Source organism: Loxodonta africana, chromosome 18 (genome assembly GCF_030014295.1).
Source record: "Loxodonta africana isolate mLoxAfr1 chromosome 18, mLoxAfr1.hap2, whole genome shotgun sequence".
Lineage (NCBI taxonomy): Eukaryota > Metazoa > Chordata > Mammalia > Proboscidea > Elephantidae > Loxodonta > Loxodonta africana.
In genome coordinates, this window is record NC_087359.1 from 44104030 (window position 1) to 44120465 (window position 16436).

At 36.5% G+C, this 16436-nt stretch overlaps 1 protein-coding gene across 9 annotated transcripts in view; it reads left to right on the forward strand.

Moving 5' to 3' along the window:
- STXBP4 (syntaxin binding protein 4) overlaps nt 1–16436 on the forward strand; it is a 200433-nt gene that overhangs the window by 35382 nt on the left and 148615 nt on the right. For 7 of the 9 annotated variants that reach the window (XM_064271257.1, XM_003414609.4, XM_064271255.1 and 4 more), the window contains 4 exons: nt 6547–6653; nt 7059–7275; nt 8237–8315; nt 13137–13231. In XM_064271257.1, coding sequence (XP_064127327.1) covers nt 6598–6653; nt 7059–7275; nt 8237–8315; nt 13137–13231 — 447 coding nt within the window. In that variant the 5' untranslated portion in view covers nt 6547–6597. Of the gene's footprint in view, nt 1–2241; nt 2510–6546; nt 6654–7058; nt 7276–8236; nt 8316–13136; nt 13232–16436 lie in introns of those variants that run through there. The other 2 variants (XM_064271260.1, XM_023553563.2) reach the window with 2 other exon arrangements.

A 16436-nucleotide genomic window follows, 5' to 3' on the forward strand; every position in this document is an offset into this window, starting at 1 on the left:
TTGAGGGCTGCGGGGACCATGGTCTTGGGGAACATCTAGCTCAATTGGCATAACATAGTTTATAAAGAATGTGTTCAACATTCTACTTTGGTAGTAGCATCTGGGGTCTTGAAAGCCTGTGAGCGGCCATCTAGGACACTCCATTGGTCTCACCCTTTCGGGAGCAAGGAAGAATGAAGAAAACTTAAGATACCAGGGAAAGATTAGTCCAAAGGAGTAATGGACCACATTTACTATGGCTTCCGCCAGACTGAGTCCAGCACAACTAGATGGTGCCCAGCTATTACCACTGACTACTCTGACATGGATCACAACAGAGGGTCCCGGAAAGACCTGGAGAAAAATGTAGAACAAAATTCTAACTCAAACAAAAACCAGCCTTGCTGGCCTGACAGAGACTGGAGAAGCCCTGAGAGTATAGTGCCCAGATACGCTATGAACTCAGTAATGAGGTCACTCCTGAGGCTCACCCTTCAGCCAAAGATTGAACAGGCCCATGGAACAAAAGACTAAAGGGGCACACCAGCTCTGGGGCAAGGATTGGAAGGCAGGAGGAAACAGGAAAGCTGGTAATAGGGAACGCAGGGTTGAGAAGGGAGAGTGTTGACATGTCATGGGGTTGTTAACCAATGTCATAGAACAATGTGTGTACTAACTGTTTGATGAGAAACTAGCTTGTTCTGTAAATTTTCATCTAAAGTACAATCAAAAGATAATAAATAAAGAAAAGAAACTTTCTTTCCTTGTCAATGTACTTCAAATGCTTTGCTCAACTGAAGCAGCACTTGGTTTATTTTTCTTCCCCCACTACTGCACCCTCCCATCCTCCCCCCGCCCACCAAGTTGTTGCCTGGCCTTGGGATACAAGTCAATAGTAGTGTAGTCATTAAGCTTCAGTTAAAATTTACCTTATAAAACCAATTTTAATAAGGAATTATTTTGAAGATTAAAAATGGTCTAGGGCCAGATTTAACAATGATAGAAATTTATCTCTTCTAAGAAGTTAGATTAAAAAATTGTCTGTTTGACCTGTACTTCCAATTTCAGTTCTGGAATATAGAACCAGAATATAATGCAGCTCGACAGCACTGGGTTTTTTTAGTTTAGGCACAGTGTTGGGGCAAACTGCATGAGCTTCCTTTTTATCTGGGGGAATGGATAATTTTTTTATAATATTTGTCACATACAAAGGAATATTGGAACATATATGTAACTTTATGAAACATAATAAAATTAACACCTGTGAATCGACTAGATGTCATCACTTAAGAAATAGAAAAAAATTATAATTTTTATTGTGCTTTAAGTGAAAGCTTACAAATCAAGTCAGTCTCTCATACAAAAATTTATATACACCTTGCTATATATTCCTAGTTGCTCTCCCCCTAATGAGACAGCACACTCCTTCCCTCCACTCTCTATTTTCATGTCCATTCGGCTAGCTTCTAATGTTCTCTGCCCCCTCATCTCCCCTCCAGACAGGAGCTGCCCACGTAGTCTCACGTGTCTACTTGATCCAAGAAGCTAACCCTTCACCAGTATCATTTTCTATCCCATAGTCCAGTCCATCCCTGTCTGAAGAGTTAGGTTTGGGAATGATTCCTGTCTTGGGCTAACAGAAGGTCTGGGGACCATGCCCTCACAGGTCCTTCTAGTCTCAGACCATTAAGTCTGGTCTTTTTACCAGAATTTGAGGTCTGTATCCCACTGCTTTCCTGCTCCCTCAGGGGTTCTCTGTTGTGTTCCCTGTCAGGGCAGTCATTGGTTGTAGTCGGGCACCATCTAGTCCTTCTTATCTCAGGCTAATGGAGTCTCTGATTTATGTGGCCCTTTCTGTCTCTTGGGCTCATAATTACCTTGTGTGTTTGGTGTTCTTCATTCTCCTTTGCTCCATGTGGGTTGAGACCAATTGATGCATCTTAGATGGCCGCTTGCTAGCATTTAAGACCCCAGACACCGCTCTCCAAAGTAGGATGCAGAATGCTTTCTTAATAGGTTTTATTATGCCAGTTGACTTACATGTCCCCTGAAACCATGGTCCCCAAACCCCCGCCCCTGCTACGCTGGCATTCGAAACATTTGGTTTATTCAGGAAACTTCTTTGCTTTTGGTTTAGTCCAGTTGTGCTGACCTCTTCTGTATTGTGTGCTATCTTTACCTGAAATAATTCTTATCTACTATCTAATTAGTGAAAACCCCTCTCCCTCCCTCCCTCCCCACTCTCATAACCATCAAAGAATATTTTCTTCTCTGTTTAAACTATTTTTCAAGTTCTTATAATAGTGGTCTCATACAGTATTTGCCTTTTTGCAACTGACTAATTTCACTCAGCTTAATGCCTTCCAGATTCCTCCATGTTATGAAGTGTTTCACGGATTCATCATTGTTCCTTATTGATGCGTAGTATTCCATTTTGTGAATATACCATTATTTATCCATTCATCTGTTGATGGGCATCTTGTTTGTTTCCATCTTTTTGCTATTGTAAACAGTGCTGTAGTGAACATGGGTAAGAAATACAAATTTTAAGTACTTGTTTCGGCTTCCTGTGTGCTTCCCAATCAAAATCCCCACCCTCTCTCTCAGAAATAACCACTTTTGTGAATTTTGGGTTTGTTCTTCCCTTGCTGTTTATTTGCCTCATCTTCTGATATTGCTCTCCGTGTTTGTTACCATCTCACTTTAACCTTGAGTGATTGATGGTCCTGAAACTAAAATTTAGCATATTAAGCTGCAAGCTAGTATACATAAGTGAGGGTTCTGGGGATAGTTAATTTAACTGCCTGTGTAACCAAATGCTGTGATAAAATTTGGGTCCAGGCAACACAGAACTATGTTTACAAAGTCTTACAAAATCAGCCCTTGCATGTTACTGAATTTGTAGGACACATTTGCAAGATCCATATCACATGGTAGATGCTTTCTCCATGTTGCTTAGTCTTTTCTAGCATTTCTATCGTGTTTTCTCCCATAAATTGATTAAATGGAAGAAAAAAAAATCATCTGTGAATGGAGCTCACTTTGTACTTACATTCAGTGATTTATATTTATATTAAATTCAAATTCATTTTTTAAACTTTATATTTTTAAAACCAAATTGCTTTTTTTTTGTTAATTTTTTATGGTGTTTATGTTTCAGAGTATCGTAATTATGCATTTGGGCTATATGTCTTTTACACAGTGTTGTAGATAACACAAGCCTATAAACCTCATGGTAAATGTTTTATATGTGTATAAGTAAATATACCTATATTTTTAAAATAACTATTATATTGGCATTTAGTAGTAAAATAACTGTAAATCACCATTACTGTGTATAATGCAGTTTGGATGAAAGACAGGCATCCAAGGAATATGCTTTGGTACATAACACTATGAAAAAAGATAATTCCCTTGAATTTGTGGAAGTTACATAAATACCATCAGGGTGAAAATCTAGCTTTTTAGCCATATAAGTGTCTTCTAGTTATAAAAATAATGCTTTCTGCCTTTGTACTAATGATAAATGGAGAAGTATGAAATGTGCAAAGTCCTGGAGTTAGAAAACCAAAAGGAAAGAACACTCGGCATTTCTCAAGCTGAAAGAAATAAAGAAAAAATTCAAGCCTCAGGCTGCAGTATTGTAGGAGCCTATGGGCAAAATGTTGAATGACTCAGGAAGCTCCAAAAGAAAATGGAAGAAATACACAGTCACTGTACCAAGAAGGATTCATCTACATTCAACCATTTCAGGAGGGAGCATATGATCAAGAACCAGTGGTATTGAAGGAAGACCTCCAAGTTGTCCTGAGGGCATTGGTGAAAAACACGGCTCCAAATTTCAGCAAATGGATGCAGCACTGGAAGTGCTCACTTGTCTATGCAGAGAAATTTAGAAGACAGCTAACTGGCCAGCCAACTGGAAGAGATTCATATTTGTGCCCATTCCAAAGAAAGGTGATCCAACAGAATGTGGAAATTATTTAACAATATCATTAATATCACAGGCAATTAAAATTTTGCTGAAGAGCTTTCAAAAACTGGTGCAGCAGTACATTGACAGGGAACTGCCAGAAATGCAAGCTGGGTTCAAAAGAGGATGTGGAACGAGGAATATCATTGCTGATGTCAGATGGATCTTGGCTGGAAGCAGAGAATACCAGGAACATGTTTACCTGTGTTTTATTGACTATGCAAAGGCATTCTACTGTGTGAATCATAACAAATTATGGACATTGTGAAGAATCGGTATTCCAGGACATTTAACTGTGCCATTGAGGAACCTGTACATAGATCAAGAGGCAGTCATTTGAACAGAACAAGGGGATACGATACTGCATGGTTTAAAATCAGGAAAGGCATGTGCCAGGGTTGTATCCTTTCACATACTTATTCAGTCTGTGTGCTGAGCAAATAATCTGAGAAGCTGAACTATATGAGGAAGAATGGGGCGTCAGGGTTGGAGGAAGACTCATTTACAACCTGCAATATGCAGATGACACAACCTTGCTTGCAGAAAGCAAGGAGGACTTGAAGCACTTGCTGCAGTGAGATTAATTACTTTTTGTGTGGCCTTGCTAGCAATGGTCCTGTAACTGCCACCCAGGTGATTGGGGATTGGGTGGGGTGGTGTGATAGGGTAATTGTGGCCCACCAAGGGGACTGGTCAGTTTTGCCTTAAAAGAGAGCCAATTCCAGAGCAGAGAGGAGGCTCCTGTCACCACCAAGGAAGGATAGCCAGGAGCAGAGAGCTTGTCATTTGGACCTGGAATCCCTGCACTAAGAAGCTCCTGGAAGTAGGAGACCCAGAGAGAGAGAGAGCAAGCTGTAACCCTGAAGATGGTGAAAAGCGGTAGCAGGAGAGACCTGGCAGCAGGAGACGGCACTTGTCTGGCTTCCCCCTCAAGGGGAATCAGCCTTGGGCTGTTGATCTTAGTTCTCCTTTCCCCTCGTGAAGTTAGAGGAGGTCAGACATGCCTCCATGCCATTTTTACACTTGCCGATGAAGATCAAAGACTACAGCCTTCAGTATGAATTACACTTCAACATAGAGAAAATAAAAATCCTCACAACTGGACCAATAAGCAAATCATGATACACAGGGAAAATATTGACGTCAAGGATTTCACTTTAGTTGTACCCACAATCAACACCCATGGAAGCAGCAGGCAAGAAATCAAACAATGTATTGCATTGGGCAAATCTGCTGCAAAAGACCTCTTTAAAGCATTAAAAAGTAAAGTCATAACTTTGAGGACTAAGGTACGCCTGACCTAAGCCATGGTATTTTCAATTGCCTCATGTGCATGCAGAAGCTGGAGAAGGAATAAGGAAGACCTTTGAATTATGGTGTTGGTGGCGAATATCAACTATCCCACAGACGGCCAGAAGAAGGAACAAATCTGCCTTGGGAGAAGTTCAGCCAAAATGCTCCTCAGAAGCAAGGACGGTGAGACTTCATCTCACATACTTTGGACGTGTTATCAGAAAGGACCAGTCCCTGGAGAAGGACTTCATGCCTGGTAGAGTAGAGGTTCAGCAAAAGGGAGGAAGACCCTCAACGAGATGGATTGACACAGCATAGCAATGATTGTGAGGATGGCACAGGACCGGGCCATGTTTCTTTCTGTTGTATATAGTGTCGCTAAGAGTCGGAACTGACTCGACAGCACCTAACAACAACAATACTTAAATACCATCAGGGTGAAAATCTAGCTTTTTAGCCTTGTAAGTTTCTCCTACTTATAGGAATAATGCTTTCTGCCTTTGTAGTAATGATAGAGAAGTATCATAGGAACTGAAAATGAAGAGAGTTCATTGCTCTTTTCCAATTTGAGTTAAGAGAAAAGACTACTGAAGGCTAAGAAACTTGCCTAACAAATAATATAAAATCTTGTGACTGATATGCTGTATCTTACCCAGTTAGGCTAGATAGAGGCAGAGCCAGGACCTAGCAAAGACAATGCCAGACAACTAGTTGGAGTTGGTCATTATCAGCAGCCAACTAGGCTTGAGTCACAGGAGGGGTAACAGATCCAGGATATGTGTTTGATCATGAGCTGAAATATGGGTAAGATCAATATAATTAAGATCCTTGCCTGAATTCTTTTTTATTTATAAATGTGGGATAAATCTGAACAGCTTGGTGGCATGAAAGATACAGGAATGTTCAGAAACTAAAGTGAATGTATCTTTTATTCTGAGATATCCCAGGATTGTGTGGCCTACTGTATCACAGAGTCAGAGCTTTTTTGTTGTCATAGTGCCAAGCTTTTGAGACATCTCTTTTCTTGGTGTCCCAGTTTGTGTCCTTATATGCTCAGGATTCCTTAGTGTGCAGGTGTATTGAAAGAATACACGAATAGTTCAATTTCCCTTGCGTATATTATCAAACCAGGCTCTAATCAAAACGTTTTGCTACTGAGGTAATTTGTCTGTCTTTTTTTTTAATATTCTTCACTAAATCATTTCTTTGCTTTTAATTGTATTAATGAATAATAATATATATGTATATATATTAAATCATTCATTTCTTTTTAAATTTTACTGTTTTTTTTTTTTTTTTAGGATGGACGTTTGAAGCCAGGAGATCAGCTTGTCTCAATAAACAAGGAATCAATGATTGGTGTATCATTTGAAGAAGCAAAAAGCATAATTACCAGAGCCAAGTTGAAGTAACTATCCTCTCCATAAGATATAATGAGGCACTTAGCATGTTTCTTTAAAAATACTGATTTTAAATGTCTTAAGTACTTTAGACTCTAAAAGAAAAAAAAAATTTTTTTTCTGTTAATATCGGAAACACTATCTTGGAATTCAATTATAGTATATCTATAGGCCCTGGTAGCTTAGTGGTTAATGCATTGGACTGCTAATCAAAAGGTCAGGAGTTCGAAACCTCCAGTGGCTCTGCAGGAGAACGATGTGGCAGTCTGTGGCAGTCTGCTTCCGTAAAGATTTACAGCCTCGGAAACCCTTTAGAGTTGTTATGAGTTGGCATCAACTTGATGGCAGTGCGTTTTTGCTTTTTTTTTTTTATGTTTTATAACATCTATAAAGTGATTTCTTTTTAATGCCAGATCAGAATCTGATTGGGAAATAGCATTCATAAGACAAAAATGTGATGGCAATCGCCCAGACAATCCATCACGTACATCCATTTTACCAGCTTCAGGAGAACACGGACCTCAGACCTCAGCCTTCAGCCTTCTGTCTTCTCCTGAAATACTCATTCTAAAGACCTCATCCACCCCTAAAACAAAAGATGCCATTTTACCTTCTTTTAAGACAAGTCAGGTAAGCTTAAATTTGTCTGTTCATTTAGGCAGTTCATAAATTCTCTGTTTTTATGTTTCTGAAATACACAGAATTATAATTTATAATTAATAAATCAGCATTTCTTTGAAAGTTTTTTTTTTAATGTTTAATATTTTATGTTGCACTGTCAGTAGACAGTTTTTGAAGTCAGTGCATCCTACACCCAGAGCATCATGATCAGTTAGAAGATATCAGCCTGATACAGTGGCACCACAAAGAGGTACTTAGGCGTCTTTGAAAACTATGTTAGGGGTGTCGCGTTTAGTGCCAGTCAGTTCCTAATACGGTTTAGTTTATTATTATTTCTGTTTTCTCCTGGACTGAAACCAGGCAGTCTCCATTTTTGTTCCTTAGCTTTTTTAGCACACAGTGAGGCTAACCCTACTCATCCTTACATGTATGCCAGAATGTAGTTCACCCTATTAGGGTTACACAAAATCGGGAATTTCTAGATGAGAATTTATGTAATTAATTACTAACTGCTACAGTGCCCTAACATATCAGAGTTATAAAATAGAGCATGTATTCATTAGTGTTAGCTATAAAATAAAATAGAAAGCTCAAATAGGCTTTCTGTCAGTGGAATACAATTTGTCAAAGGTAAATTTAGTTTCAGGTACATGCTAGTCAGAAACAGAATGTAAGATTTTCTGTCAGCTCCTGACACTTTGTCACTGCAGTGGTAAGACCTTTTAAAAGACAAGGTGCTTGGCTTTATATTTTGTTGTTTGGATGCGGTAGAGCTGAAAGCAATTTTTACCTTTAACTCACAATTGCTTTGTTCAAAGATGACTATACCATAATTTTAGAGGTTTCACATTTTTTTTGGAATATTGCTTTAATCTCTTTAACCATTCTTTTTATGTTAACATGAGCTTCTAGTCTGGTCTTTGACCTACTTTCAAAAATGATATTTCATATTCCTCATTTTCTTTGATAGATAAAAACTGGATACAAAAAAACAGAACAGACTCCAATTACTCCATCAGACAGCAGCCCTACGGGTATGTCTAATAAAGGTAAATGCACATTTAATTCCTTTTTCTTGTTATTTTTTCAATTACTCTCTCTCAGTGAGAAGTACATAATGTGACTTAATAGACATGAAGGAAGGGTGCATTATTCCTTTTGCCTTCAATGAATAAAAGAGTAAAATGAATGTACTGTCCAGTGGTCCCTGTTAGCGTATGGCTTTTATTGAAAATTTTCTTGAACAAAGAGTTGAAATTTTAAAAGATGCGTTACCATAACAGTATATATCCGGCTGTAATAATTAATGAACTGCCAAAACCAAATAACGAAAACTCTTCTATAAATCAAGATTACAGTGCCTTATCTTTTTAGTGAAATATTGGTGAAGCATGTTAAAACTGGGTTAAAAAATCCTTCATTATTCAGATTAGAATACATTTAACTGTGTGTGTATATATGTTTGTGTTCATGTGTGTGTGTATTTTATCGAGCAAGTACTATATGCAGTGCTCTGTGTAAAACTGGTATCAGGGTGTGGATGGTTTTAGAAGTCTAAGGAACATAACATCTTATAGGTGAATGACACATTTAGACAAACAATGTAAAGACATGAACAAAGCGGGCTGAGGAAAGAAGTATTAAGTGGTGTAGAGAAGGCACAGCGGTTCACCACTCAGCTCTGAATGAATACTTGGAGGCTCAAATCCCTGCTCCCAGTTTATTAGCTATGTAACATTGAGGTGGTTGCCTCATGGGGTTGTTGTGAGTATTACGTGAGATCATGTGTGTGTGTCTGGCACTCATTGTAATTGGTACGTAGTATGTGCTCGGTACATTTTGCTGTTTATCAATGTTACAGACCCTGCAGACAGAGTGCAGCTCACATAATACTCCAATGTGTGTGTTTAGAGCAGAAGAGAAAACTTTCAACCCTTGATTCAATCCTCTGCCCTCTTTACCACTGTAAAACTAGTCCATAGTAAGGGTATTTGTCTCAATATGCAGAAATTAGTTAAGAAAAATTAGTAAAAATCAAACGTCATCCAAATCCTGAATGAAGTAGTAAACATCAGATGATAAAGTAAAGGTAGGAGATCATTCCAACTGAAGGAAGAACCACGAACAAAAGCACAGAGCTAAGAACCCTCGTAGTGAAATTGTTAGTGCTCAGCTGCTAACCAAAAGCTTGGCAGTTCGAATCCACTCAGCAGCTCCACAGGAGAAAGACTGGCAGTTTGCTGTCTGTCACAGGGGGTCACTATGAGTCGACGGCATCTAACAACAATAACAAGGACCCTAGGAGACAGCTCTGATGAGAGCAGAGGGATCCTACAATGAAATCATAAATAAACTGCAGTAAATGTACACCAGTGACTATAAGGAATGATTCTAGACTTTATTAGAAAAAAATAATTTATTGAAAAAATATTCAAGTGATTAAGCTTTATATAGTAAATAATAAAATACAATTAAAAGGGAAGCTACTTCTAGGGTAGAAATAGCACTGACTCACTCCCATTTTCTCACTTCCACCTAAATGTACTAGGCAGATATTTCTGGAGTTAAAAAAAAAATGAAGTCAACTCTAAATTAACTCTAGGTGATTTGTCTGTTTTAAATACTTAATTATAGATTATTCCTAAATTATTATTCCCAGATCATTAATTATCACTTCCAGTCTCTTTCAACCAACTGGTTTTTATTCAAAAAGTATAAAGTTTTATGTTAACCTAAAAAAAAACTCAGGTAAACCCATCCTTGTTCCCATCTCCAAATCTTCCCAAAATGTGAAACTTTAGAAGTTTTAAAAATCCATATAGTACTTGAATATGTTTTTAAAAACTATCCTGTTGTACAAATTTCTTACTTTCCAATCCAGAGTCATTTACTATCGCCTTAAGTTGAATAAGGCATGAGTTTGTGAATGAGCTGAAAGTGTACTAAAGACACTTCTAAGGAAATCAATTAAGAAATAATTGCATGAAGAAATACTCTCATTATTTTAAAGCAAGTCTTAATTCCCCTGCACAGAGTCTTTGAAATTGAAATAAGGTAGTGTTGGGGAAGAATATCCATTGAGGCTTCATGGTATTAATCAAATGGTATTGACCTCACTCTTATAAAAACATCCCTTTCATCTGTTCTTAAAAAGAGAAGAAACAGCATATCCATAATAATAATAATAAGCCATACTTTGAAAAGTCTACTCCCAGGTAAGAGCAAATACAGAGCTTGACCTTGGGATAGAGAGATGTGATCGACAAATGAGGCAAACTGTGGATGAGGGCCTTTTTGGGCCAAGCTACTCTGAGTTGCCAAAGCATACTGGATTTATGCACACAGTCCTTCTTAAGGTTTTTTCTCGAGTTGGCTGGAAGAAAAAACAGATTTTGTTAAGTCATGATTGCATATCATTAAATGGGGAGTTAGTAAAATTTTGCATTAAATTTCCCATTTAAACACAGTAGTTTTTTTTTTTTTTTTTTTTTTGGTTTAGTAGTTAATACTAACAATAGAGTTTTCAAAGTAGTTTTCTATTGATTTTACCTTTACAACTCCTGCTTGGGGTTCTGTTTTATTCTTTCTACTTAGCAAATGAGAAAACTGATGCTGAAAGATGTTGACACATTTAGGAGCTGACACACTTCAGAGTCACAAGAGATTAAAATCCTTCTTAGCTGTGTGACCTTGGGCTAGTTTCTTTACCTCTTTGGACCCTGCTCTTTTCATCTTTACAATGGGAATATGCCTTAGTTTGCTAGGGCTGCTGTAACAAAAAACCACAAAGTGGGTGACTTCAAAGAGCAGAAATTTATCTTCTCACAGTTCTGGAGACTGGGAGTCTGAATTCAAGCACACAGCGCCAGGTGTTTCTTGGAATTACTTGGTTTGTAGATGGGTTATCTCATGCTGTCCTCCACCTGTGTGTGACTGTTTCCGTCTCTGTCCTTTACTTTTTATAAGATGCCACTTAAGCATCCCTACTCAGAAGAGATGAGGATTAGAATCCACTCTCCTCTCGTGTGATTTCCTTAATTTAACTGATAACATCTCCAAAGAAAAACCCTGTTTCTCCAAGCAAGATCACATTCACCTGTGCAGGAGTTAGGCCTTCAGTATATCTCTTTGAGGAACACAATTCAATCCATAATAGAATAAAAACACCTATGTTATTATGAAGATTTATAAGCTCACATATGTAAAGTCCTTAGTGCACTGCCTAAATAGAAATAAGAATAAATAAGAGCTAATCTTCTGTTATTTCCAGTGTAACACATGACAAATTTTTATGCTTAGATACAGAAAACATAAGTGAGAATGCATGCCTCGGCGTGTGTGTACATGGTGTATCTCATCCTCTCATTTCATCTCTCTCCCCTTTGCTTTCATCCCCTTCCCCACCCATCCACAGTCATACACTTAAATTGAGTAATTCACTGGGAAAGTCCTGATCTAAGAACATAACCAGGTCAGCTTGGGTCCACCAAGTGTTCGTGTGTCTTCATTACAGGTCAATCACCATGTTGGAAGTCATGTTGTGAAGTACTAGCCTCACCAGATCAAACCTTAAAAATGACAAATGTTTGGACTAGCATACCTCACCACTCTTGCTGACCTCTTATGCCACACTTCAGGTTTGGCAGAGAATTTTTCTTATGAGAAAAAAAAAAAATCCATGTAGTATTTTTCCTCCCATGGCCAGCCTTTAGGTATCACATTAACAAAGAAGACTTTGTTCCTTTTATCAGAATTGTAAAAATTCTATTATACTGAAAACCAGTCTCTCTCATGTCAACTCAAGGTTTGATTCTGTTTGAAACTCAAAGTCATCAACCAGTGTTTTTTTTGTTTTGTTTTGTTTTTTATGATCTTGACACCTATAAACTATATTCAGGATTTTACATAGAATGTGAAAGATGTGTTAAAGGTTTAGAAGAGGACCGTTTATTTTCATATGAGCTTCTTATGTTCTTAAGAAAGAGAATGCAAATTATTTTGTACTTAGAGACAGATGCTCTGAGAAATTTTAAAAAATTAAAACACTGCATAAAGATGTGACATTTTAAAAAGTTTTTTTCTCTTCCTCTTGTTTCTATGTAGGACTAGTAAAATAGCATTTTAAAGTTCATTTAGAATAGTGACAATTTAGATAGTAAGGATTGATACGAATTACAGGGATTTGATTTATAAACTTTGGTGTATTAAAATGAATAAACTTTCTCATTCGACAAGGACAAAGGCTCATCTAAATAATCCGGGTATATCGAGAAGGTTTTGGAGAATGGTGAGAGGTCTGTGAACCTCAACTCTTGAGAGTCCATTTATGATACTGGAAATATAACCCTTCTGTAAAATAAGAAGTAGAATTTTTAGCTCAAAAAATTCTGAATCTGTATCATACTTTATATACAAACTTGAACTGATTTGCATTTATGGATTTTTCCAGGGTACTTCCAGAATTCATATAAAAAAACTACTTTTGCCAGTTAAAGAAATATTTATTATGATCTTTTAAAAATTTTCATAAGATTTTATTTTATTTGAAAAGAGACTATTTTACAATTAGTAAGGCATTGGGATGATGGTGGTGATGGTAGGATATACATTTGTCTTTTAAGTTAATATTTCCATGGGATTTAACTGTACCTAACTGGCCACTCTTTATATCTTTTAGGGCTCAAGTGAAGTTGGTTTATATGGTACATTTTTAGATTTAAGGAAAAATAATAATGAAAAACAAAAGTGAAATCTGACAACTGATTAGCCAGAATTATTTTGGAACAGCAAGAGCCCAGAGCACATCCTGTCAATTGAAAGGTTCCATTTCAGTTAAATTTCCAATTAAGGTGTACCCTGTCGTCTCTTAGGTATTGCCCCTGCCTGGATGGATAATTCTGGATCACAAGCAAAGAAGATTTCCCTAAATCCCTCTGTTCGCCTTAAGGCAGAGAAACTGGAAATGGTAAATACTTTAAATTTCTACCTTTTCCCATAAAACAACTGCAAGAAAGTGGTCTTACTGGAGCCATTTGTTCCTTGGTGAGTTACTGATTTACAATGAAATGAATGGTGGTTTGCATTTATATTATCCAGTTCATCCTTGAGTTGGACAGTTCATGTTGGTCTCCTAGTTCTAAACCAATATAAACCCTTTTGTAATTAAATTGATGTTTAAATTAATGAGTTCCTTCCTCTTTGGGAATGAGACAAGTATGATGTTCTATAATCTAGAATAAAAAAAAAAATGGAATAAATTATGACAAAGTGTATTAGGCTTCACATATAATAGCAATAAATGCAATGAAGTAATATTTCATTATTCTGACTATAAAAAAATTAAAGAGAAAGTATATCCTAAAGACAAAATGTTCAGATGCTCACTAAATATGAAGAAGATGCACCCTAAGCAGTGTACTCAGGCACCGAAAAATAGCCCTGGAAAGTGTAAAACGTTGAAAGCTTCTGTATGTAAAAAAACTTAAGATGATTAAGAAGGTAAAAATTAAAGATAGAAAAGCATCTTGAAACTGTTTCTACCAGACTGCCCAGGGAGCTGACAGGAAGAATGTGCCGTGTCATTTTGTAATGTAAGATGCTTATAGCGCTGGAGAGCCACAACCTCTCTGTTCCTGTCAGTTCCGTCTAATGGCAAGGTTTGCAATCAATTCCTATCAACATCCTCAAAAATTTAGTGATTGAGGTTTCGAAATGTGTCTATTACATATCTAAAAATGAATAACTATTGTTTTTTAATTGTATTGATTTAACATACGTTTCTGAACATCCAAGATATAATAACTAACCATTCTTCTGGATAAGGAGAAAATTATCTAGCTAATGGCTTTGCCTAGCAGACTTTGTTCTTTTACTCCTTTTAAATTTTCTAGGACATAATATTATTTTCCATCTGACTAATTTGCTTTGTGATATGAAAATCAGCTAGATTTTCATTCTGAGAAATGTGAGTTGCTTGACATTTGATCAGAATTCCAATCTTTCATCCTCCTTTTAGCCTAAGCAAATGGATTATTTTGTGGAAGAATAAAATGGCAGTTTTATATCAAAGGAAGCCACACTTGAACTGATTTGCATTTATGGATTTTTCTCTGCTTTTATTCAAGATACAGTGATCTTTTAGTAAATTATTCTTTGTTTTCAGAGTAGGAAACTATTTCACTTAAGTTTTTTTCTAAAATTTAAATTAGGTTTTAACCTCTAAATACTTTTATTTTCTAAGCTACTGTTTTTTTTTACATACTTATATATTTATATAATAATATGAGTCCCACTTCAGTTTAAAATAAATTCTTCTAGTTTAGTTGTAATTTTATAGACAAATTCAGTTTCATTATCCATTAAATTTTTAACGTTTTCTATTCAGTAATAGAAAAGGCCAGTGTGATTAAGTGTTTAAAATGAAGTAAAATTATCTTTCCTTTATTTTCTGTATTATACATAGCATCTAGATATTTGGCCTTGTAACCAGGTTTCACAAGAAAAAGGTGTTGACTAACAATGTGGTTGTTATTAAATAATTAGCCTACTCAGTACAATTTTTAAGGAGGGTCAAGAAGTTAGAATTTGATGAAGGAAATTACCTGTCGGGAGAGTGTCTCTCTCTCTCTCACACACACACACACACACACACACACGGACACACACATATTGGCATCGTCTTTATGAAATCCTCTGTTTTACTGGTCAAAGTAGGGAATTTTTTTCTCCAGATATACTGGAAAGTGATTGCTAACACTAAAATAGTTCTTTCTTAATTTCTTGTCTGAAAAATGCACTTACCATTGCTTCTTTCAATGAATACCCTGAGAATGGTTTAATATACAGATTAAAAAAACAGGTTGCTGCAGAGTCAGTTCCGACTCATAGCAACCCTACAGGACACAATAGAACTGCTACATAGGTTTCCAAGGAGTGCCTAGTAGATTTGAACTGCTGGCCTTTTGGTTAGCAGCCAAGCTCTTAACCACTATGCCACCAGGGTTTCCTAATATACAGACATTTAAAAATAATTTTACCATAGTTATTTGTACCTATCTATTTTTTCAAAGTATTTTTACAAGTACCGTGGTTTATTTGATCCTAATGTTAAACTTGTAAGTACTAAAAAAAAAAAAACCCGTTGCCACCTCTGACTCACAGAAACCCTGTAGGACAGAGTAGAACTGCCCCATAGGGCTTCCAGGGAGTGGCTGGTGGATTTGAACTGCTGACCTTTTGGTTAGCAGCCTTAGCAGTCACCCACTGCGTCACCAGTGCTCCAGACTTATAAGTAGGCATGTTAGTATTGCAAATAGGAATACAATTTATTAGTCAGCTTAGAGACAAAGAATTATTGCACCTCTTACCATCTCTATATTTGTACCTGAAGAAGATGTTCTGGGATACAGATGCCATTTCACTGTTATTTACTTTACCTCTGCCGTTTCTGTAACGTTTGAAGAAAACTGTAGTAAATAGTAGCATACTCAATATCTGACTATAGCTAATGAAATGTTCTTTATATTCTGTTGGGAAGTGTGTAGAGATATTTTTTATTCATCATTCAAACATCGGAAGAAGTCATGGATGCTTATTTGTCCAATTAGCAAACTTGCATCTTTGTTTAAGGTCAAAAGAAGACCTTAGTAGTTCAAGAAATTATTGGAACCAACTTTTTCATCAAAAATAAATTACTTCCAATTTAAATTTATGAGCTTGCCCTGAGTGATATGATATGCTGTATTCATCAGAGTAAATTTTGCTCTCAACAACACTTTCACCTATTACTAAGTTTAGCTGTTGTTGAATTTACACTATGGTTGATTGGATTGTACAATTTTATTATTGCTTAATATAAGAAGAACCACTGTGATAGATGCTTATTTGCAGTACTATTATAAAATTACTTTTATTTCTTTATATGAAAAATATACAAAAGAATATATATATACTGTGCACGCACAGTATAAAGAATAGTGATAAAACGGACACACATGTACCCAGCATTAGAATCAATCTTTCACACTCCCTGTGTTTCTCGATCATATATACCTCTCCCTCTCCACAAGAGGTAATTTAATTTTTGGAAAAAAAAAGTATATTGTATACATATACACACATATATAAATATTATACATATATACATTTTTGGAGAGAAAATATGGAAAATT